The 25952-nt window shown below is 34.3% G+C and overlaps 1 protein-coding gene across 17 annotated transcripts in view; it reads right to left on the bottom strand.

The window, feature by feature from the left end:
* Positions 1-25952, bottom strand: part of SOX5 (SRY-box transcription factor 5) — a 1040220-nt gene that overhangs the window by 340210 nt on the left and 674058 nt on the right. For 16 of the 17 annotated variants that reach the window (XM_027594377.1, XM_035729355.1, XM_027594379.1 and 13 more), the window contains one exon: positions 13946-14177. In XM_027594377.1, the coding sequence (XP_027450178.1) occupies positions 13946-14176 (231 nt within the window). In that variant the 5' untranslated portion in view covers position 14177. The remainder of the gene's footprint in view (positions 1-13945; positions 14178-25952) is intronic. The other variant, XM_027594389.1, reaches the window with a different exon arrangement.

The following is a 25952-nucleotide window of genomic DNA, read 5'->3' as shown; positions in this document are numbered from 1 at the left end:
TAATTTAGTATGACAAGATAAAGCAGTAATCTCGGCTCGTGGAGGCTGTAAACCGCCTGCTATCCTGGGACATGCTCAAGTCGATTTGCACTGTATATCACTTTATACAATTGCCATGACAAAGCCCCCTGAGTTCTCACATGTAAATCTCTCTATCCCACTCTTCCTGTAGCCCCCTCTTTTCCATTCCCTCCCAATTTCTTTCTCCCTGGCTTCATGTCCAGGTAGACCACATCCACTCAGCACTAATCTCTGAAAACATAATGCTCTGCACATGACAAGGGACACACAAAACACACACCTCTCACAACCACTCCGTCAAGTCCCCCAATTTAAGAGAAGATGTTCAGGGACTTAGATAATCCACTGATCCCACTTGCACCGGCTTTTATATTTCAGTCTGCCGTGTTAAGTTGTCAAGGGGAGTGATTAAACCGATGTTCCATGATTCAAGATTTACTTTCCTAGGAATGATAGTTTTCAAAGCTTGTCTTACTAAGTTCTGCTTAAAGATTATCCCTAAGAAAGCTGATGTATCTGCACTGGTATAAATCTAGTAATAAAACTCTAAAATGTTTTAGGTAAGGACGTTTTGGAGATATTCAGGGTTATAAACATAAGAATGTAAAACCGAATTAAATTTGGATTTTTAAAAAATGTCATCTGTGTAGTTCTCTCTGCATGAAGCAAAAACACCATATGTAAAAAAGGGGGAAAAACATGTTTCTATCTATGTAAAACAAAAATAATTATAGAACCACTGAAGAGGACATAAGCGAACAGGGAAGAGTTTATATGATAGGAAATAAAAAGATCACCTGAAGCACATTAGGAAAGTGACAAGTCAAAGTTTTATCCAATAAAACAAAAGCAGAGATACATGTTTAATCATCAAGAATTAACAGCTAGAAATATACACATTTTGGGTAGGTGTCCTAGTTTTAAATGTGACATGTCAGATTTCTGAGAGGTCGAGCTGATATACTCTACAAATCCATTTGTACAGTGTCTCTTATTCATATCTTAGCCTTTTTACATCATCTCAAACTGCCCTTATGGGTAAACAGAAATGAGAGATCAAAGGACAAAAAAACAATACACACAATGCAAATAAAACAAAGGACCAAATCCCCCCAGAGGGCCTCTAAAATTCCTGAAATCAAATAGGAATTTTAAAACATATTGAAATGTAAAAAAAAAAAAACAAAAAAACACAAAACCCTGCCAAAAATGAATATGCTAATAAAACCATAGTAACAAACATGAACCTTATTAACCATGTCCTAAAAGAAAAATCAGGATGTGTCTTCAGAATATTCATACAGGAAAAACTGAATAATTTTTAATTATATTCTTTTCCCAAAATATTGCTGCTGGTGTGTGTATGTGTGTGTAAGTGTGTGCACGCTGGTGTTACTTTCCTCAGGTAAACTATTTGAAGAAGTGTAACAGGTGAGGCCACAGAAGAATGCTGTGATCTATGAGTTATGTGAAGGGTGACAGAAAGGGAGATTACATTAACTGAATAGTCACTACACAACAAGCACTGTGGTAGGTAATTACTTCATTTACTTGTTACATCTGTCTATGTACTAAGTAGTATTTCAACACGTAGATAAGGAAAGTTGCTCTCAGAATGTCTTCTATAAGCCCACGTTTTGGAGACATTCATTCATCCATTCAACTATTTGGAGACACGTGCTGTGTGTCAGCCACGGAGCCAGACTCTAGAGACCCAGTGCTGAACAAGATAAACATATGACGCCAAAGATAACATAGAGTTTTCTCCTTTAAATGAGTTTACATCTCATGTTCAAGGCAAATTACATCCAAAGATACTGACAGAACTTACTGGTAGGAACACTGAATCAGTTAAAATGGGATGGAAATGTGGGTAGTAATCCTCCAGGTTACTAAAAGGAAATCATGACTACTAGGAGCCACCAAAACCCACAGTGTTTCTCCTGATAATTCATGGTCATTAGTCAACGGAACATAAACTATTCAAGAACTATAGCATCTATTAAGACCTTGCTATGTGCAAGGCACAGCTCAAGGCCACTTATGAGAATTCTATTTTATCTTCATAACCCCTGTGTATATTCAGAGGTTCAGTTATTATCCTCATTTTCAGATGAGAAAACAAAGGCACAGAGAAAAACCACAAAACTTAGATACCTTATAAAATGTGGAATTTATTGAAACCCAAGCAGTTCAAGGATGAGTTTAGGCTCTTTACCACCACATTCTCCATCTCTTATCAAAATGCAGCTCTGACTTGGCTTAGGTAGATTTTTCTTGAGGTGGTGGTGCTCATTGCTGTTAATGAACAGCCTTAATAACATTAAGCAAAAATTTGGCTGCCAATCAACAATATTGATGATAATTAAATCTGTCATAAATATCTGACTGAGAGACACTATCTCAGATTGATAATGATGTCCTTTTTTAATAGTTAAAAATTAAAAAAAACCATTTAATGACAAGAGATTGAGATTTCTATTGGACTTCTCATTTCAAAAGTATTCTTCTTGGGGGGGAGGGATGGGGCGGCTGTGTGATGGACACTGGGGAGGTTATGTGCTATGGTGAGCGCTGTGAATTGTGTAAGACTGATGAGTCACAGACCTGTACCCCTGCAACAAATAATACATTATATGTTAATAAAAAATAAAGTGTTCTTCTTTAGCTTTATTTTCTTGAAGGTTACTTAAATTTGTAAGAATTGAAAGCATCTGACATTTAATACACCATTCTTCTCCTAGATCATAGAACTTAAATATGTCTTTAGGCACTCATTTAACTAAAAACTAATATTTACTAAGTTCCTGCTATATCCCAGGCACCAGAGTGCTTTATGTGTACTGACTCCTTTCAACATAACACTCTCTCAGTTAGACGTTATTCTAACTAATCCCCATTTTACAGATGGCAAAAATAAGGTACAGAAAATTTCCATAATTGCTAAGTGCCATAAAATATTAAACAGCAGAAGTTGGAATTTACTCAGTAATTTTGTCTCTAGTGCCATGTGCTAAACCACTATGCTATGCCAACAGTCCAATAGCCAGAATACGAATTAATACTAACCTTTATATGAAGGGTTTAGCAAGTAATCTTTTAAAATCCCATATATTGCCCAATCCATTCTGAAACAGTTACATCTCTTGGTCCATTTGAAGCCAGATAAAAAGATTAAAAAAATCAAGTTGTCTCTGAGTTAAGGTATAATAGTCAAGCAACAATTGTTCTATCTGAATTCCCCACATGTATTTCTAAAGACTTTTAAAATTATTTATTCCAGGGATGCTTGGGTGGCTCAGTCGGTTAAGCGTCTGCCTTCGGCTCAGGTCATGATCCCAGGGTCCTGGGATTGAGCCCCGCATTGGACTCTCTGCTTGGCGGGGAGCCTGCTTCTCCCTCTCCCACTCCCCCTGCTTGTGCGCTCCTCTCTCTCTCTCTCTGACAAATCAATCTTAAAAAATAAAATAAAATTATTTATTCCAATTTATTCAGATAAATTATAAAAATGATTTTAATGTGTATATGAATGGAGAGGCAGTAAGCACAGTTATTAAGTGCTTGGGTTCCAAAGTCATGAATCCAAACTCTACCACTTACTTATTAGGCATATTACTTTACCCAAGACTGTTTTCTGTCTGTAAACTTGGGATAATCACTGTTGTCGAACTCACTGGGTTGACATAAAATTGACCGAGATAATAAAAATGTAGGGTGGCTGGTACATAGAAAAAATTGATATATTACACGTTCTTATTTTTAATTATTAGATATCATATTCTAAAGAGCACTATTTTGAAATCTTCCATATTCAGATTGTAGTTATCAGACTGTAGATAGGCTATAAGATATATTCACACAAAACTTTCAAAGTTGCTTTTTATATTTTAGTGATGACCCTGGGGAAATCAAAATCTCAGATACACGAGAAGCATGATCTCTGACTCCTGTGTCTCTAGTGTGCAAAGCATGCCAGCCACTGCCACAAAGCCTAAAGATGGAGCCTGGTAACAACCCAGCAATCTCCCTCTCTCCAGAAATGTGTTTACGCAGAGGGAAGGGTCCAGGAGTGGCACCAGAGGTGGTTACCAGGCTTAGCACATTATTAAGTATACATATGCTATGTCATCCTAACCTATTTTTTTGTTACTCATTAATATAGGTGTGGACTTTTTTACATGGTACATATTATATATTCCTACCTTAAATAAAAAGCTCCTTAATGGTACCTTTGTAGTGATGCTCCTTTTTTAATATCCTACCTCCATCTAAAATTTTTTATTCACTCTTAGAATATTATTCTCTCATTTAGGATTATTGGCCAACAAAATTAACTGTTTTATCTCGAGACAGGCTGGATTTTTAAGAGCTAAGAAGAGACATTGAAATAAAAACTGCTTCTCTATATAATGAAAACACTGTTTCCTCTCCTGCCACAGAATCAGCCTTGACTAAAGAAGACACAAAATCCAGTCACTTGTGTTCATTTACTTTATCACGTGATGTCAGTGTCACAGCGCTGCTCAAGGCTGCTCTCCTTACATTCACTCCTCATCTGCTCACACGGATCATTCCTGAAAACTGGCTAGGGGGAAATTTTTATTTATTTATTTATTTATTTATTTTTTAAAGATTTTTTATTTATTCACTTGAGACACAGAGATACAGAGAGAGAGAGAGAGAGAACATGAGCAGGGAGAGAGGCAGAGGGAGAGGGAGAAGAAGGCTCCCCACTGAGCCAGCAGCCCGACAACGTGGGGCTCGATCCCAGGACCCTGACATCATGACCTGAGCCGAAGGCAGACGCTTAACCATCTGAGCCACCCAGGCGCCTTTAGGGGAAAGTTTTTAAAAAGCATTTTTGCTTTTGTATAAAGGAGATATGTAACCAAAGGAACTGATTACAACTGTAAATTTAAGTTAGCTTTACACTTATTTCCCATTTCAAGTAACAAAGAACTTTCAGCTTTCTCCTCTAGGTAGCAGAGTAGAGAAAAACATAAAATTTACTTTCTAAACAAAAAATGGGGGGAAAGGGACACGAAACGATCAGAACTGGTTACATATTAAAATACTGTCATGAATCCAGTTCTAATGACACCTTTAATGCCAGTTCGAATTATGGGCATCTCAGACCTTTTGGAGGAAGTGAAGAATTTAAACACACTTAATACTTTTAAATGCACTTAATGTGGCACAAATAGTGTTCATTTTGAATTCAGACTGACATTTCTTAAGGAATCATTTCTCTTGAAAGTGCTCACCCCTATCTTTCAATTAGATTTTCTATACTATTGAATTCCTCTCTATTTTTTAAAAAACTTACCCCCCCCCCACCAAATCCAGGTATTTGTGTTTATCTGTACTTATAAAAGAGAAAGGTATATGAGCCTAATGGCCAAAATATGTGAGGAAAAGAAATTAGAATGAAAACCCAATACTTCCTTACATTATTTTTATGACTTCACTTTCTTAAGATCCCAACTAAGTGCCAGTGTTTCTGCTTGTTAGAGAAGCTGCTATACAAAGGTAACTTCTCTCTTTTTAGGCACAGTGGATAGTTGTATCTACCTGATAGAGCCACGAGGGAATATGGTATATTATTTGAAATATTTTGAGGTCCCACTGACAACTGAGTTACCTAGTCTTGGAGATTTCATTCTAATTCCTGGAATTCAGGCACCAACATTGCAAAATTCTTATTTCTTTTGGATTCCCTTATATGATGGCCCTTTGCAATTACAAAATAAAAAATAATGACAAACTCGTTGCTATTATCCCTCATATTAAGTTAATACACTGACACTACCATCAATATTACTTTCTAGTTATGTAAATACTCTCCATTCTTCAATTCTTACTTTCTACCAATCATTATAAAATCTCAAATTTAGGAAAGAAATATGAAGACAAAAAAACAATAATTGAGTTAAGGAAATAATCAAGAACTGATTGAAAACAGTGACAGAAGCTGTCAAATAATTTAAAATATAAAAGCTAGTAACAGGCACCCAAAGACCATAAAGTATCTGCTAAAGCACCAGGTCCCAGACATTTGGATTCAATGATAAGCCCAATTTCAAAAAATAATTTCAGAACCAATATAGAGTTCTAAGTCCTTTTTTCCCCCGGTAAGAATATTAAATATAAAATTATAATTTACTATCAACGCTGGATCATGAAAGAAAAGTAAAAGAATGTGATTTCTGAATAAACTGAATAAATATGCCACATAGTTCTGTGAAGAGCTAACTAAAAATCGGTGAAAGTTTTGTCATAGAACCAACTGACCTTTATTAATCACATACAGTAAGAGAAACCTAGGCTGACTGCAGGAAGTTTGGCAAGCCCCCAAGAGGTAATATATGTAAATAAGAAGGAAGTGTGTATCGGAGCACAATGGTGCTGATTCTCTGACCCTGTCTTCCTTCCTGATAATGGCTCCATTGAGATCCACAAGAGAACCATTAAGAATGTTTTCTGATGGAGCACTGGGTGTTATATGCAAACAATGAATCATGGAACACTACATCAAAAACTAATGATGTAATGTATGGTGATTAACATAACATAATAAAAAATAAATAAATAAGAAGAATGTTTTCTGATAGAAGCAAATTGAAAGAGGAAAAAGAGGAGCAAACAAGGAAAAGAATCAAAGGAAGAAAATGTGGAAGAACTGAAAACAAAACATCTAAGATACAAAATAAAGGTTAGGCCCCAAATTATGCATTATTTTTAACTTCCAAATACAAATGATTCTATTACGCAGGTCCAAAAATAGCAAATGAGATAAACACAGACACCTATCCATTCCATAAAGTAAGGAACACCATTCTAGTAAGTTTCCAGCACTGCTTCTTCATGTCCTTGCTATTTCCAATATCCTAGCCAAGTATTTCATCATTCTTTCCACTTCATTCAAGGTGGTCACCCAGATAAAGAAAAGAAACATTTAAAACCCCAATAACTCAAGTATTAGTTGGTATTATTATGAATATGAGACATGTATTTCACTAACTTCCCCATATTTTATATTAAGATCTTTACAGTACACTTAGTCTTTAGTTTTGGGTTTTTTTTAACTTTCTCTTTTCTTTTTTCTTAGTTATTTCTTCTGGGGAAAAAATGTGGCAAAAGCAAAATTATGCTTAAGTATAAACTGAAGACCTGGTATAATGATAATTGATCCAATGTGTCTATATATTTTTAGTATCTTGGAATCTAATTTTCTTGTGGAAGCAATTTCAAATTAATCTATTTTTGATCCCCACAAATGAGATATCTTTCAACTGTGCATCTCCTCAGCACTTGTTAGCCTGTTTCAGCGTTCTAATATTTTATATAAAATTATGACGATTTTGTGCTCATCTTATCTCCATACTATACAAAAAGTTACAAGAAGGAAGAATTCTTACTCATTTCTCTATTACTGCTGAATTGTATATATTTGAGTTGAATCTTTCCACAACCTATTAAATGAAAGTCATTAAATTCATTAGGCCAAATCTTCTTAAGCAAACATATTTCCCCCCATTACTACAGCTTTAGAAAGGTCTTGTTTATTCACCAGTCACTGCACAGCACTTTGTGGGGATGCTAACAGTAGACCCTCATCAAGTATCCTGAACTAGCTCGCAGCTCCCACGTAGCACGTTTTTCCTCACCATGGGAGAGTACATTCCTCAATTTCTCAAGGCCCAGTAAACTTTTAACTCAACAGTAGTACTTCAAATACTATGGACATCATATGAATCAAGGTTTTCTCCACTTAATATTCAACCCTCCCCCAACGAGAAGGAATGGAATTGTAAGGCAACGGGACAACACGATCTATTGCACAACTTATCCAGTGGCTTTGATGAACCCCAACTGATTGTTTTTCACATGTCCTCATTCCTGCTAGCCCTGGGGGTAATTTTCAGAAACAATACAAGTATAAAGATTGAACCACTTACATTCAAACACAAGCCTTGGATTATATCTAGATAAACAGCTTCATGTGGTATTTTCTGACACCATTTACAGAATAATGTTTGTAACAATGTAATTTCATTGTATGATAAACATCAATTTACCATAAAAAACAAATACAAACTTGTCACCATTTTCACCTTGTTTCAATTGAATTGGCCTTGTTCAGATAAGCAAGCCTATCTCTTACAGAAACAACAGTTTATAGATAAACTGTGTGAAATCGGGTACGTGTGTGTAGAATTACACTGTCTACTATCATAATTTTATGCTGCCACACTCCACATATGGCTTCCAAGCTTACTTTATCTGAATCTTTCTGAATCTATTCTCCATGCTATTAAACTGAGCACATTCCACATCATTCAAAAGTAATTGCACTTTTGTCTAGAGTGTAGGAGACTGCTCTCCCTAAACAATGAAATTCTCATTATTAGAACTGGCACAATAACCACACTGGTGTTAACAACAGTATGTATTATACCATCACAATAACTTACGCTAAGTTTGATGTACAAAGGTAACCAGAAATTTAAAAGCCTATAAAAACTCCTATATAGAAATAGGAATCTTCACTATACCATAATTAAGGTCCTATTCTGTGACTTATTTTTAAATAACACATGCATTTCTCTTTTTTCTTTTGTATATTATCTGAACAGGACTTTATACGTAACATTATCCTCGTCAAACATTGAAAATACATTACTAATAATATTAGGTCATAAGCAAAGTATATAAAGAGTATTTCAAGACACAACCATAATATAGCAATTAAAATTATTTGGGGGTAAATAAATAATCCCAGGAGTTGACAGTGAACCTGAGTAAGTAAAAGCCTCTCTCTGACATGCATTCTATGAATCCTTCACTGTTTAAGGCTGGATTTTACACACTGGAGCCTTGCTGTAATGTTCTACTTGGTTCCCAGCTATATACCCAACTTCTACAAAAGATCTGATTTAAAAAGACACTTTTGTCTTCTTTTGATGGATGTCAGGAAGAAACTGACTCACACTGAATGTTGCTTTATGATAACTAGTGTCTCTGCAATGTTTAAACACATTTACATTAAGATAAATCAAATTATTAAGCCCCAAACACTATGTATCCAGAGGTTTTTTTTTTAAACAATTCCAGGAAAATATTATCAGTATAAACATTAAATGAGATACTAAAACATATTAAAACTTATTTCCAAATCCAATGGATTTTTAAATGTTAAAAAATAATACACAAACACAGTCTTTATTTCATATGAGATTCAGCTATCTATAAAGTGAGCAACTCAAGTTATTTTTTAATAAGAATACTGTACTGTTAAAATAAATAATTACATATTTTAAAAATCAGTGTTGGGAGGCGGCCACTCTATAGTTATACAAAACAATTCATTCAACTCAAGAGGATTTTAAGAAGTCAAAAGAGAGTTTGGCTAAGATAAGTGTATATCTTCTGTGGAAAAGAAAAAAGAGACAATTGACTATTCAGTAACCACAGGTGGTCAAGCCTTTCATTTCACATCACGTTTGACACTAGAACAACAATCTAACCAGCAGAAGTAGTATGCAACCAGACAGAAAACAAGCACCAAAATGGCGACCACAGAGTCCCTTGGCTGCCTCTCACTTTCTGGTGCTCATATATAATCACATTGATTGACATGAAGATATGTTCTCAATAGTTCTTTGCATCATGAAATAAATTCATTTGTATCAGAACTATTATTAAAAATAAGCCAGAAATTATAGTGATTCTTGCTTGTCTCTGAAACTCTGAAGTGACAGCCTCCAAACCCATGTTTAAAAAGGGGGGAAAGGGACAGGATGGGTAGATCTGATCTTCTGTAAAAATAAAGTCCCAAACTGCCTTTCCACTCATGTCAGAATCAGACTTTACAACCTTGCCTTTCACCTTTTTGAAGATCACCTGGGAATCAAAATTCGCCATTAATTGCTTGGCAAGATTATGAGAGCTTGAGAGAAGGAAACCACAGAATCAGTCTTTTTCATATCTATGTCTCAATCTTATACTGGCTAAAAATCTGACAATTAAAAAAAAACAGCTTAAGACAGTTGATCTGTAATGAACCCTGAATAGTAAGTAAACCATTCCAAGAATAGATAGACTTATAGTATTCATATCAGTACAGCTAATGGAAGTTGCTCTTAGTAAGGCACTTTATTTCTCCAAAATATTCAGGCAATAAACACAACTTCAGAAGGGAAGAATTACATCTTCATCTGACCCAATTCCAAACACCTGCATACCCTGCATGTGAACAAACAACCCTAATTCCTCAAAATCTTTATATGGCAACAGTTGTGAAGTGTACAGAACTTTTATCTCAGAAAATATTTTCCAACCTAAATGTTATACTGAGAGCATCTCTCCATAACTTCGAGCCAGCCTTACAGGGATTACTCATCAGTTTTACTTTGTCTCTAAACTATATTGGCAATATAAAATGTGGACCTCTCATTCCTTTTTTAATTTAGGAATAGAGTATGAATGTCACATATAAATAGGCAATGAAATCTGGAAACCTGTTTTTTTTCCTTAAATTGAACTCTATGATATGGAGACCATGAAATATTGTCTCTGTTTTCAAATATACTGAACAGAAAAAAAAAAAAAGTATTTTCCTACTGAAATAAAAGTTTCTGTTAAGTGAACATTACAATGGCCTACTACTCAAAGTACAATGATTTGTGTTGAATAACAATTCTATAAATATATTCAATCATTTTGATAAATGAAAAAAATATATCAATCAGCTTAACTGGTGAATATATCATGGCTACTACACATACTTTCTGCTTTCTGAGTATACTACATTAATACATTCTATTTTAGTTCTTAAATTTCTAGAAAATCAGCATGTTCACCATGAATAGTCTTAACGACTTTGCCCAAAACATATTTACTATTTAAACATCCATATGAATTCTGCCATTTAATCAATAATCATACATTGTCTATTATATGCTAAGTATCAGAAATACAAATATATATTATATTCTATATTAATTTATATTAATATATAGTGATGGTATATTAACATTCTATATCAATATATCATATAATATAATCATACATAATTATATATGCATATAATTCATTTCCTATTCCTTTCCTATTACCTTCCTATTCACCAGGAAGGTAAATATGAAAAGAGAGCGTTTTCCAGGTAGAAAGAATAAAGCTGTGTCGTGCAGGGTCACCTGGTATATTTCTGAACATGCATGAAAAACTTGGCACAACAAGAACAGTGGGTCCATGGCAAGAAATGACAGGAGAGAAGACCAAGGCCATAGTTTGGTGCTACTTTATACAGAGTTTTATGCTAAGACAATGAGTTTTAGACTAATTCCTATAAAAACAAGGACACACAGTTCCCAAAGTAAACAATCCAACTCAATTGTCAGGAAAACAAGTCTTGTGGATATTGAAAGAAAGACGGGAGAGAGGAGAGGCTAAAAATCTGAGATCATATGAGAGACTTTTCCAACTGTCTACTTAAGAGATGAAAACCTGATGGAATCAAGAAACATTTCAGGCAGGAACAAATTTAGAAACCAGTTAGATATATATAAGAGCAAGTGTCAGCATGTCACTAAAATGTACTTAAACCATTTGTATCCTGAGATCGGTCTGAGAATCTGATGAAAACCATAATCTTACTCACTCGTATGCATAATACAGAATTATCCATTCATTTTCAGAAGATCCCATAGGCCCTGCCTAAGAACTGTTGCTCTACATGAAGTTGCTTGAGGGAAGGAGCTGTATTTTATTCAAATCTGTTTCCATAGTGCCCCACAATAACAACAAGAAACTTGGTACAAAGTAGGCAATTCATAGTTTGTATCTAGTTGAACTGAGTTCTTCCTTACAAACTGGTTTCATTTTCACTAACATCCTGCATCACAGGATCCGTCATTCCAACTACAGAATGTAATTTAATATAATTTTCTTATACTCATCTTTGAGTATACTTAAAATAATCTATCTCTCCTTTATTTTTGTGGTATTCTTCAGGTTATAACTATTTATATTCACTCCTTCAAATCTGTGTGTTTATGCTTAGAGTAGTATCACAGGAAAACCAAACGAAGAAGCGCTCCCTAAGAGAAGGCAATGGTCAAGATACTGAGAGAGAAAGGCATTAGCAGTGATGCAATGCCAAATGGAGAGTATGATCTCCTTACCCTGCTGAACTGTGTACTACCATTTTCCCCCTTTCTTATCCTAGGTTTAACCTTTATGAGAAGCCCAAAAAGTTCTATCATTGCACATAGGTAATATAAACTCACAGTAGAGAGAAAAAAGTAGGAATTATGGATAATATGATTTAGCTTGCCAACAAAGAGATAATCAGACAATAAAATATGCACGTACTCTTGTGAAGAGCTTATAATGTTTATAATCATGGACTCCAGAATGTCTGGGTAAACAACCCTGGTTCTCCTCTGTATCCTCTGTGATCTGAAGCAAATTATTTAACCGCTGTGTGCCTCAGTTTCCTCATTTATAAAATGAGACTAATAATAACACATCACTGTATTATTGAGAAGGTTACATGAGTTAATATACATAATGTGAATAAAATGCCACATCTATATAAGTGTTACACAGCGTTAGCAGAAATACAATCCTTGAGGGGAAAATCTTGGCATATAGTAATCCACCCAGTGAAATTTTGACCTATGAGGCTTAAAATGTTGAAAGAGTATTTAAATCTAATGTGAGTGACAAAACATAGCATCCATTTCACAGTTATTAGGAGATATCTGATTCTTCTTGTTGATTTAGTTCTACATACAGTAATGCAATAACATAAATAAGTGGGCATATTTCAATACCAAGCATATTTATGATATTTAATAATTTTCTAGAGAAAGCGAAAAAAAAAAGCATTTCACAGAATCACAGTCATCTTCAAAAGAATGAGATGGTATGAGGAAACAGTTTTGTTGGTGTAATCTGGTTCAAATTAATGGCCCTACCATCCTTGAAGTAGAAGAGGAGAAGGTCACAAAACCATGACATGTACCCAAGCAGCCATGTTGAAAAGGCGAGTGTGGCTTTCCTGGCAGCTAAGTTCCCTGCTACCTTGCCAACGTGCTGATTCTGTGTATTTAAGTTCCTAAGAAGGACCTAAAAGCCTTACTGGTGACTGTGTGTATGTGTGTGTGTGTGTGTGTGTGTGTGTGTGTGTGTGTGTGTGTGTGTGTGTGTGTGTGTGTGTGTGCTTTTAAGCTTCAGCCAAAGATGCTATGTTGCCTTCTTCCCTTTCATCCATAAAACCACAGTTTCCTGATCTTCTGCAATGACAATGATCCAGACCCCAGGATGAAGGGACAGATAAATTATCCTGAGTTGCAAATTCTGGAATAAGATGCATCAGGTAATTACTGAATGAATGAGACTGAGTTAGAAAGTATTGCAGTCATATTAAAAAAATATAGTTTCTATGAAATACATTCTCCTGTAATATTCCCAGTACCATAAAGGAATACTGGAATCCAATCTGGGCAAAGCAAAACATTGAAAAACATTGATTTATCATGGTGGAGATGTTCAAAGTATGTTGTAACTCTATCTGGAAAAACCTTTTATTAGAAATACTATGACATCTAACTGTCATGCTGACTAACTTTAAATGTGTTACTTGAACATTATTCTTATATGTACATGTGTTTTCTCCTAATTAAATTGTGTCTCAAAAGCAAAATTCATGAAAAACAAAAAAGAGAAAAAAATAGCATGTCATATACTTCCTACCGGAATCAATTTACTTATAAGGAATTCTAAGATGTTAGGAGTGAATCTTGTGTCTGGCTGTTAAGTAGATGATAATTATAAAGCAAAGGACTGAAGCCAAACTATTAGAAGAGTAGACTGGTCAAAGAGTGAGTGAAGGCACAAGAGACCATGAGAAACCTACCATTGTACTGTGCTGAGAAGTGGGAGTCCTATGGCCACAAGTCTCTTGCGTCAACAGAGAAACTGGCTGAAATTCCTCAGAGTGAGGCTTGTTGGGAAAACTCACATGCAAGGGAAGGTGAAAGGCTGGGAGCCCGTCACTCTCCTCTTCTTCCACTTTCTGTCTGCTTGTCACCATGGCTACCTCTCCATCTGCTTCCCCATACGGAGAGGCTGGTCGCTTGGAAGACATCCTGGAAGGAACAAAAGAGGAGAAAATAATGAAACCTCCACATAAATCCTTAATGCCGTCATTGTGTGGTTAGGGGCCATTGTAACAGAAATGCCTTTTTGTGCTGGCAGAGAGCAGGAAACCATCCAAATACCACTGCAAAGCGCACACAATCAGAAACAATGGCCAAGCAGGTAGCAACAGAACAGTGCTTGTTTGTTGTGAGAATAATACACTAATATAGCACTCTCTTGTATTCTGGCTTCTTAAACAAGAGAATTCACCTAAGAACACTGCATATTGAAAGACCATTCCATTTTAAAGGGAAGAAAAATACCCATCTAGTTTTACACTTTGATAGACCTTATTGAAGACAGAACATCTATGAATAGCAAATACTGTTGGCAGTTAAAAGAAGGGAAAGAACTAAAATGTCTTTCATCAAAAAATAAACAAAATAAATGAACGACTGCCATTATAACAAATTTGCATTAAAAGTATGATTATTATGAATTGTAGAAATATTGGTTATAAGGAAACCACAGACTTCATGGCCAAAAGTTTGATATTTGCTTAAAGCTTATTAGGAATTGAATAAATTTTGCAATTGCTGTGAATCTTGAAACATTTGGGAATTTTTCTTTCCTCACCTCCCCATTCATTTTTAATATCAAACATGCAAAGTGGTAAAAAAAAAGTGAAAATATAAAAATATTTCAGTTTTCATTTCCACAATCCTATGAAAGACTTAGATGTGGATTCTCAGACTTATTTGCCCCTTAGAATACCTAAGTAAGAGGGAAAAATCAAAGGAAGATGTTTTGTTTTGATGAGCTAATGCCTATAAGGAAATGCACTTAGACACTTAAAAATTAAACACTTTTTTTGGTATTTGAGTCTGACTAAGAATACTATCAGAGGTTAAAAATAATTGGCAAATATTCTTCGTTAAATAGAGTTCCCTTTCCTTTCACTACAAGTTTCTCATAGAAGCAGTATAGAGTTAAAATTTTTAATTAAAAAAAAAAACTCTCTTGTATTTGCAACTTGATCTGACCTTGGGTAAGTTGTTATTTTTGCTCAACAAAGAGCGTTTACAGAATCATCCATTCTTATTCTAGACCAGTGAGAGAGGAGGCAGGAAAGCATTAACGGCCACACCACTTCTTTCATATATATCACTGCTTTTTAAATTTGAAATTTACTACTAAAGAGTCCATACCACTTCTTTCATATATATCACTGATTTTTAAATTTGAAATTTACTACTAAAGAGATGCTTCTAATCATTGCCAAATAATACTATTCTTACTGTGAAAAGTTTCAAAAGAACAGTGTTTTCAAGTACTGAAGATACATTATTAAGAAATAATAGCACAGTAGAAAAAAATTAGGGCTTTGGAATCAGACAAACATGGATTCAAATACTGATTCTGCTACTTAATAGCTGTGAGACTTAGCTTTAATCTATCTCAATTTACTCATCTTTAAAGGGAGATGTAATATCTACTTGGAATGCTCTTTGAGAATAAACTGTGTACCATATGAAAAATGACTTGTAGAGCATTTAGCACAGAGTAGACGCTCAGTAAACAATAGGTGTTGTTTACTTTAAAACTACAGTGTTACTAACCCCCCCCAAAAAAACCCAAAAAACAAAAACAAAAAAACAAAAAACTCCAAGATGAGGAAAGCAGATTACATTCTAAGAGTTAAACTGTAAAATCAACATGAAATACACAATGTCCTGATAAGAGAAATGCTCCTTGGTCAGTCATACTTAACAATAAACTGATCAGATGTATTAGCGAGTGTAAAGAAGAAATACGAATAGCAAGAAGTCTTGATCAGCTGAAAACAGAGAAAGAGGAGAAAATGTTAGTGGCTCATCTAAAAGAGAAGTAGACTGGGCCATCACATTTCAGGTACCTTCAGTTTTTCTGATCTCATTACTAATGTTTACTCCAAGTATACTCTTAAGTATGGAGAAAGGAAGGAAGGGGCTGGAGCTAGAATAGTCCTAGTCTCACTGGCAATACCACATCTATCACCAAATGGAAAAATTAAACTATATGTAATAACTCTACACACTAGCGATATTAACTTCTACTGTTCTGCTTCCATGCTCTCCAAGCAAACTTCTGATTGTCATGTACAGAATGGGCTGACAGAACAGATTTAAAATATTTAAGGTCTTTGTGATTTATCAGAGTAAATCAGTAAAAGGACTTTTAATTATTTCTTGTTTTACATGTAGTTTGACTATAAGGAGATTATGCATTTATACATAGCCACAGTATTTATGGTCTGTGTAGGCATTATCACTGTTGGTGAAATTAATAAATTGGTATTCAGTGTCTACCTCAGTCTTATGTACAATAAATCTCTTACTATCCAAAAACTCCAGGCTATTGGCAAAAGCTAGTCTCTGGGTTATTAAAGCAGAAAGCTAGATCAGCTGGCCTTTCCCAAGTTAATGCAGTTCTCTGACCTTCATAGAAAGCATGACTCTTTTGCTGATTTCTACTTTATTAATAGCATTATTAATAATGATTATGAAAATTGAAAGTCTAAAAGTAGACATAAGGTAGATATGGTAAATAGTTAAGACACTGCTACTTTTCGCAAAACATCTAGTCATTTCAATATCTAAATTATCTTTCTATACCACTGGATAAACAGTCTCTTTCTATATATATATATATATATATATATATATATATATATCGTTCTATGGAGCAAAAGCATAAGGTCTAAAACACCTAAAACAATAAACATGAAGGAGTCGTGCTGCCAGAAGGCACCTGATCCTAAACAGTTACATATTTCATGATTATTTCAATTCCATTTTCAGACACTTACAGAATGTTCTTAATGTGCCAGAGTTGAGAATATTTTTATACAACTCAGGTTAAAGAAGTCTTAAAGATTTAAAAAATTTTGCAATAAAAATGCTCATAGTTCAAAAATAGGCTACTAAATCAGAAAAAAAGGCAAATACTTAAATTATGTCGAGAGCTATCAATTTGCTTGATATTTAGACTGACTCATAGAACTTCTAAAAATGTTGACAACAAATCACCAATAATGTTAATTCTTGAGTTTCTGTTCATCTACCAAACCGTTTCATTTTGGACAGAAGAAAGTTCCATTCATTAAAAAACAAAAACAAAGTACTTTCAATGCTAAGTTATTATTTATTCTGGTCTCTATTTTATTTGTTTCTGATTTTTCCTTGTTATTTTCTTCCTGTACTATATTTCAGCTAAGTTTCTTCTTTTTCTAGTTCCTTGTGGTATAATGTTAAGTTTGCTAGTTCCTTGTGGTATAGTGTTAAGTTCAAACATTATTTGAAATGTCTTAAGACAAGCATTTATAGCATAAATTTCATTCTAACATCAGCTTTTGCTACATCCCATAGGTTTTGGAATATTTTGTTTCCCTTTTCATTTGTTTTGAGACATATTTTGATTTGCATTAAAAAATTTCTTACTATTGAAGAGTGTTCTACAAATGTACAATTCCATTGGAATTGGAATTGTACATTTTCTACTTTCTGTCGAAGTTTGCTTTATGTTGAAATTCTGTTTTACCCATGCATATTAACAATTGCTGTATCTTCTCAAAAAAACAAATAATATAGGAAGATGTATGATAATAAAAAAAATTCACTGCAACTTCCCATATATTGTTTATATGGGATACGTAGGGTTCCAATTCCTGCACTTGCTTACATGACATACTGTGTTGTCTTGAAATAATCTGAGGATCTAGGCTGGAGCATGCTCTTATGTATTCATCCAGAGATGATTTTTGTCATTCCTGTGGTAGGTGCTAGACTTGCCCATGAATAAAACTCAGACTTCAAAGAATCTGACATGAGACAGACAAATATAATCCAGTGTGAAACTAACCTGTGGAGCTATGATGATATAATAGAATCTTAAACTCAGTTTTGTGTGTGGACAAGAAAATCTTGAAAGAACTGATGTCTAATTTTAGGGCAAAAACACATGTCTAATTTGAACCTTCAAATCATCAACAACCATTTACTGATCACTTACTGTGTGCAAGACCCTTATCTAATGGTAATAAAAACGTGTAATTCAAGTTCTCTGCTTTAAAAAACTTATGCACTGGTGGAGGAGACTTGGAGAAATAATAATGAAAGACAGTTCAGGTTAAGGGCCAAACGATTGGCCCTACAGCTGAACACCTGAGGGCTTCATGAGGACCAGGGGATCCTGGAGTATTTCTGGGAATGACTGACCAAGTGGATTTTGGGGGGAAAAGAAAGTCAAATGGAAACTCTGGGATAAATGGAGAGGGAATTTTATGTAGGAAGTGATGATACAAGCAAAGATGCAGAAAGAGTCTTAGAAAGTACAGTGTATATTTAAGTTTCAAGCTGACTTAGGAAAAAAGGACATCAAGGAATATGGACTAAACCCTAGCTTGAGTCTATAGCATTCCTGGACTTGCTGAGTTACATGCATGGAATAGATAAGAAACAGCCTTCCTTATAAGAGGCATCTTGTTTTTACATGGAGTCCCTTTTCCTTTACTTGTCCTTATAACAATCTGCACAATCAGCCCACTTAGTCCACATGTGAAAGTAATTTAAAAACTCCTGGAGTCTTTGACGATTGGCTAAGGGCTCTCTGTGTGCACTGTCATCACTCTGTAAGTAGGATGTCCCCAGTTGTACTCAGACATGTATAGCCAACTTAGGGGTAAGGTAAAGGGTACGAGACTGCAACATAAACTAAACCATGGATTCTCAAACTTGGCTGCAAACTAAAATTATATGGAGAGGTTTAAAAAGTACTGCTGCCTGAGTCCCACTGCCAGACATTCTAATGTTATTGGTTCTGGAATGGAGATGGAGCATCAGAATTTTTTAAAGCTCCCAGATGATTCTAATGCTGTGACAGTCAAGGTTGCAAGCCATTTGCACTAGTCAGAATAATGCTCCTCACTCAAGATGTCCCAACTGCGATCCCTGAAGCCTGTGAATATGTTTACTTTACAAGGCAAAAAGGACTTTGCAGATGTGATTAAGTTAAGGATCTTGATATGAGGAGATTATTTTGGATATTCTGGGTGGGCCTAAAGTAATCATAAAGGCCCTGTAAAGAGGGGAGGCAGGAGGATCAGAGTCAGAGGGAGAGACTGAGCCATACTAGGTAGCTGGCTTTGAAAATGGATGAACTGGGGCCATAAGCCAAGGAATAAAGGTGGCCTCTAGAAGCTAGAAAAGGTGATGAAATAGATTCTCCCCTAGAACCTCTAGAAGGAATGAGCCCTGCCAACACCTTGATTGCAAGACTTCTGACTTCCAGAACTGTCAACGAATACATTTGTATTGTTTAAAACACTCAACTTGTGCTAATTGTTACAAAAGCAACAGGAAACTAATCCACAGTGTACACATATTTCTTTCACAGTTGGTATTTTCTCAATCTGAAACCTTCCTAACCCAGATACACCCTTGCCTGTTCCCTACCCTCATTTAGTGCCAATATCATTTCCCAGTGAAGCCTTCCTTGGTTGCTCCTCCTAAACCAGCACCTCCTTGCTCTTTTTAGCACCTTATCCCACTGACTTATTTATTTATTATCTGTCTCTCCTACTATAAGACCCCAGAGGGCAGATTTTGTTTACAGCTACATCCCCAGGACTTAGAATCCTTTCTGAAGATGGTTGTTTTTCAACAAATACTTACTTCCTAAAAGCTACCATCTAAAACCAACTCTGTTACTATTCTAACTATGAGTAGTTGTAAGATCTAGTCTTACAGGGCAAGCATATTTAGAAAATGTCTTAATATTGTCAGAAAAAAAGGAAATTCAGCTCAGTGCTAACAGTATCCTTTTAAGTAATTTCTGTGTAAAAGAATCGTAAACCTGGTTAAATTAGTTTTTTAAAATATTAGTGAAAAAATCTTATAGTTATTTTTAAAATGTGTATGTAAAAAACTATAAACATGAAGTAGCTTTATGGAAGACTGCTACATTGTTAATTATTACCTGACCTATTACTGAGGAATCACCTATTTAATACTTTAGAATCTGTTCTTTGATGCAATTCTAAAAAATGAAAGCATATACAAAGTGAAAGGAATTCATATATGGAACAAACATAAAATGGAAGACTTAGAATGGGAATTACTCTCCTTTCCTTCTCTAGATATTTTAACCTTTGATTAATTCAGAGATAAAGTCCTAGGAAGCAGTGCCTTCTACTGGTTATTCTTTTGGAATGATGATATTATTTCTTTTAAGGTTTACAGTTATGTATAAAAATTGCAAAAAAAAATCTATAAAGAACAAACTCAAATTCCAACTTTTCTACAAAGCTTTCTCTTGTCATCACAGCTGAAGTGACTTCACCCCACCTCAAACTACATCAACTCTTATTATTAGTCCACATGAAAACTGAACATCAGTATAACCTGTGACACTCATTCAATAGTTTTTCTTCCTTTTCTTCTTAGTACGTAGTGTCTAAAGCTAGAACACGAACACTGGAAAAGCAGGAATATAATTTTTTAAATTTCTTGAATTTCTCATGGTATGCAGCGTGTCTTGCACTTAATAAGATTTCAGTAAGCCCACAGGTCTATTTGTGAACATTTTACCTGATTTTTCCAAGATTAATGCTAAAGATATGATTGCATGATAAAGGTCTTTCCAACTTGTGCTGTGTTTTTTCCCCAAATAGTCTAATCCTCTATGCTGAATGAGATACCATTAATTATATGGAAGCACAATTCCTAGCACATGGCACACAGTGTATTTTTCTATGAATAAATACATGAATTGCATGAGTGTCTATTTTGTGCCAGGCAATTTATCTTTACGTTATGGAGGAAACAGGCAACTTAGATACGAAGACCCTTCTGCTTCACCGCTAGGGAAGTACAGTTTAGATGGAAATAGAAGTCATATACCCACCCATCCATTCATTCATTAATGGAAAAACATTTATTGAAAGACTACCATGTGTCTGCAGATAACAATGTAATTAAGAAATTGATAAATAATATTTTAAGGTAAATGACTTTTTATAAGTGAGTACTATGAGAGACATACAATAGAGAGATGATGTCTCACTAAAATAATCAGAGAACACTTCCTACAAATTACGAGAATTCAACAGGGTAATGAAGGATGGGTCCGATGTCAACAGACACAGAGAAGAAGAGAAGTTTCCAGACAGGAAAATATATTAACAAATTCAAGAAATTTATAGAATGATACGGGATGGTGAGTAGAATGGTTTAGTTAAAGTAGGAGACTCTAGGAGAAGTAAATGCCCATAAGGATGAAAGGCAGGGTCCAGACAGTGATTCTGGTTAAATCCTATCACTTTTATTTTTTTTTATTTTGTTATTAACATATAATGTATTATTTAATGGCTAAAGCAAAATCTGAAAGTGAAACCGAAGGCAGAAGGGAGCTGGTGATAGTTTGTGAGCCACAGAGTTAACACCATCAATAAAACTGTATTTTAGAAAGAAAAACCCTCAGAAATTAGTAACTGATAGAAGGTTGAGGATGGGGACCAGAAAAGGAGAATGAGGGCAATAATTCAAAGAAAGAGATTCCTGGACTGTATAATTTAGAGAACAGTACTGCTAATAAGAAAAATATAAAAATTAGAAAGAAAGGCCAATTTGGAGGAAAATGTGAAATTCAGTTTTAGAAATAAATCTTTGTTGATTGTGAGATTTTAAAAAAGAAATAGCTTATCAGAAAATACAGAACTCTTGCAGAAGTAACTAAGGCAGTATGTTCTTTGAAACACAGGTATAGAGTTAACCAATAATTGTAATTATTTCTCATTGATTTCTTCCACAATGCTCTGAGTCCATATATTTATTCTTCTTGTTTTATAAAATAGGAAACTGAGTCATAAAGCGGCTAAATATCTTTTGTTACACTATTTGGTCTTTGCACTATAACAGGCAGCAGCTCAAGCCCAGAATTGTCTCTCCAAGGGAAAAACTGGAAAAAAATAGAGCAAGGGGGAGGAAATCTTGCAGTCCATCCTACTTTGGGGGAGCAGTGTATAAAAAGGATTAGCAAAAAAGACAGAGAAGTCAAAGTAATAAGCGAAGCAGCATAATTATTCTTTAAACAATTCTACAAAAATAAACACTCTGAATATGAACTTTTTAAAATTCTGGACCATGACATTTAACTTATAACTTCCATTAATTGCTCTCCTAAATATTTGTTTTTAATATTTACTCCTCATGTTAAATTTTAAGCATAGCAGAATGCATTTTTAAAACAATACAAAATATTTGAAGGGATGCATCTTAAGGGAACAATAAATATGGGGTATTAAAAAGTAAAATAAAATTGTCAGTCCTTCATATCCACAGATCATACTACTTTTCTAGAAGTTACAAGCCTCAAGGTTTTCTAGTAAAAAGACTATTTGTACAAGACATTTACATTTACTTGTCTGGTCTCTTTTGTAATTAAGGTTGTTATGAGAAAGCTAATCAAGATTAGGAATTAAACTCTACTGTTTATCAAAGATATTTTCACAGTAGAATGTTACTTATCTAATAAGGGAAATCAACACAGATATTTAGCATGAATAGACAGGTTTTGATCCAAATGAGTGAAACAACCAACACTTCTGTGTGATTTATAAACATAGAATTACACAAAATTAGCATAACGTTTTATTAAAGAAAAAAATAGTTTTGTTACTCTTATCTATGAATTTCAATTATTATTATTCATATTTTATGGTTTATTCGTTCTTCTTCCCTCTTACGTGTTTTGAACATCTTCATTTTCCTTCTAAGAGTCAGCTTTGTGTTTACTTTGTGAACATTCCATGTAAATTTTATAACCAAGTCTGTCACATATAATATTCAGAAGCCTTTTAAGTTGAAATTTTATGTGTGGTAAACATGCAGTATTTCAAACTTGTATAATTTTTTTCTCTTATCTATAAATCCTCTTTGCCATCAGTTTCTGATACAGAACATGCCAATCTCTATACTTCTCTACCCTTTGCTTCCCACATACAAAGACCTCATTCATTATATTGTTATTTAGAAGCATGAACAAGTTCATCAGGTCCTGGCATAAACTATAAATGGAAGTAGAAACACAGATTTCATAGAAATATAAAAACGGACAACACAGTAATAAATAAGACTACACTCCCCTTGTAATCCTTAGTATACATTTCACCAGAGTAGAATTTTATTTCTACTAGTATTTATAAACAAAACTTACCATAACATTGAAATCTAAAAACAAAAGTAATTTTTGAGCTACAGCTACTTAACAATAACTTCATTACTGTTCTGAAATATAATTTGATTTTACAGAAAAATTTTTAATATAAGATATGAAAGTTCAAACTGTATTTAAAACTGTGTTAATTTTAAATGGAGTCACCAAGAAGGTTCAAAATGACCTTTACCAAGGCCATTCCCTGTATTTACCTTGTCCTATGTTTAGTTTCTGAGATGTTCTCTGCATTGAGATAAAATAGTTCATTATACCATCCCTTCTTTCTGATAAGAATAGCACCACTTTTAACTTCTTCAACACCTTTTTGCCCTTCTCTTTCCTGGCATCTCTGACCTTACTAAATAGCTTTCTCCAGCCTTGTCCAGCCCACCAAAGAGTCAGAGATGGAGGGAAGAATAAGAACAAGCAAAAAAAGAACAGGGTTCTTTGCTAAAGGGGTGGAAAATAAAAATTAAAAAAAATCAGAAGTTAAAGAGAGAGAAGACTTAGAAATAGAATTTAATTCTTTTTAGTACCTGAAAGGAATCACTGCCTCTTAATGAGTTGGACACAGGATATTTCAAAAGTGCTTGAATTAATGTGCCTAAAGTAAGCAATAAAAGTAACTTTAAAAGTCCATTTTGTTTTTGTTTTCTAAACGAGAGACACAGATAACCAAAGGTACGGATTTAGAAACAGTTTATGATAACAAAATTCCACCCTACAATGATTCAGAACTCAAAATTCGATTCTTTTTCTACTTTCTGCTCTTACTATTTCAATAATAATTGCAAATAACTGAAAATTCACTCCAAAATTAGAATATGTGTCACTGGATGAAGACTCTCAGAACATTTCCTAAATAAAAAGATTGCTTTATTATGAGTAACCTAATAGCTGGGCTCCAGAGCCAAAATTTATCTAAACAAATGATTCTGCCAGCTAAAACTTCTCATCTTTATGTTTTATTGTGTTATTTTAACATTAATCCACACCTACTAAGTGCCTAAAACAAGAGTATTCCTGATAAATAAAAAGGTAGAAAGAGTATTAAATTTAATTAAACTCTACTGTAATCATTCCATAATACCCTAATAGTTAGAAAAGTTAGTGTTCATTCTAAGTCTGACAAGCCTGAAGGAAAATTGGTTACAAGAACATTTATGATTCCTAAATACAAAGTCACTCTAATAAAGAGAAGAGCTAAGCAAATGTTTTTACAGAATTCTGTATTTTTTTGAAAGAATTACTGAAATTTTTCTCATGATTTACAACACAAGAATATAGCATTAAGCACTTTCCACTTAAAAAAAATCCTAACTTTAACTTGTTTAATAATTATAATTTTATTTCTTTGACTCCAAAATAGAAACACTTCAGTCTGAGTTATTAACCATTTGATCACAGAATATTTTTAATTGTCAAATACACTAAATTTCAACCAAAACTACCTGAAGAAAACATAAAAAATGATTAAGATTTTTAAATGTTGAAGAGAAATTTCTTTTAAGTTGTAGGTAAAATGACCAATTACAGAAGTTTGGAAGAAAACAATACAAAACCATAAATGGCAATTTGTTGTGAATTATAGAATTCTTGTATCGCAATACATTTGTCATTAATCAAAAACAAACAGAAAAAGAACATTCAGCCTTCAGCCATCTACAGGTTAAAAGTGTCAAAGTCCTTTTGTTCTGATTATTTATAAATTACTTTGAATAATCTAGCATTAGGATTTGTGGTTCTAAGACTTGTTATTACAGCTAGAAAGGGTATACTTTTTGAGGAAATAAAAAACTTTTTCCATTTGAGTATGGGTTTTGCCTTTCTGACAGCTCCAAGTCCACAGGATGTGGAGGGATGATTTAAATTTTACATCAAAATTGTGACTGCACTAGACTTTTTTCCCCCTTCTCAAGGGAGGCATTGTTCTTGCCTTTCCATAACCAGGCGTGACAGCGCCAGACTGGAGTCATACGGCTGGTCTCTGAGTCAGCGTGAAAGTGCTCACCTCCTGAGTCTCCCCAGATGCTCGGCTCCTTGTGAGGCTGAAAGCTGAGCACTGAGTAGCCACATACTCCATTCCTGGGACAGATAGAGGATTGGAGGAAAAAAATCTAGGGATTAGCAAAAACTATCTCTTCCAGTACATGCTATAAAACTCTTTTATTAAGAGTTTAATAAGAAGTAACAATTTAAAAAAAAAAACTGTATTTAATATGAGTACCACTTTCCTGAACCAAAAGTTGGGACAAATTGTTGAACAAGGTGTTGTGTACTTCTGAGTTAAATAAAGAAAGTCTAAAAAATCAGAAGCCTTTTAGATTTTTCTGAGACACATGGTTGCCACATGTATAAATTTCAGGTTATAGACAGCTGGGTAGAATAGTGAAAGAATATTGTTATGAAATGCATATCTATTCTCCAGATCGCTAAAGAAGTATCTTTGAAAATTGTCTGTAGAGTCCCTGCAAAGGGACCATCTTTTCTGCTATCAGAATAATTGGTAATGAAACAGGGATTAATTCTAT

This window comes from Zalophus californianus, chromosome 9 (assembly GCF_009762305.2).
Source record: "Zalophus californianus isolate mZalCal1 chromosome 9, mZalCal1.pri.v2, whole genome shotgun sequence".
Classification (NCBI taxonomy): domain Eukaryota; kingdom Metazoa; phylum Chordata; class Mammalia; order Carnivora; family Otariidae; genus Zalophus; species Zalophus californianus.
Note: the sequence above shows the minus strand (reverse complement) of the source record. Positions and strands in the feature narration are given on the sequence as shown.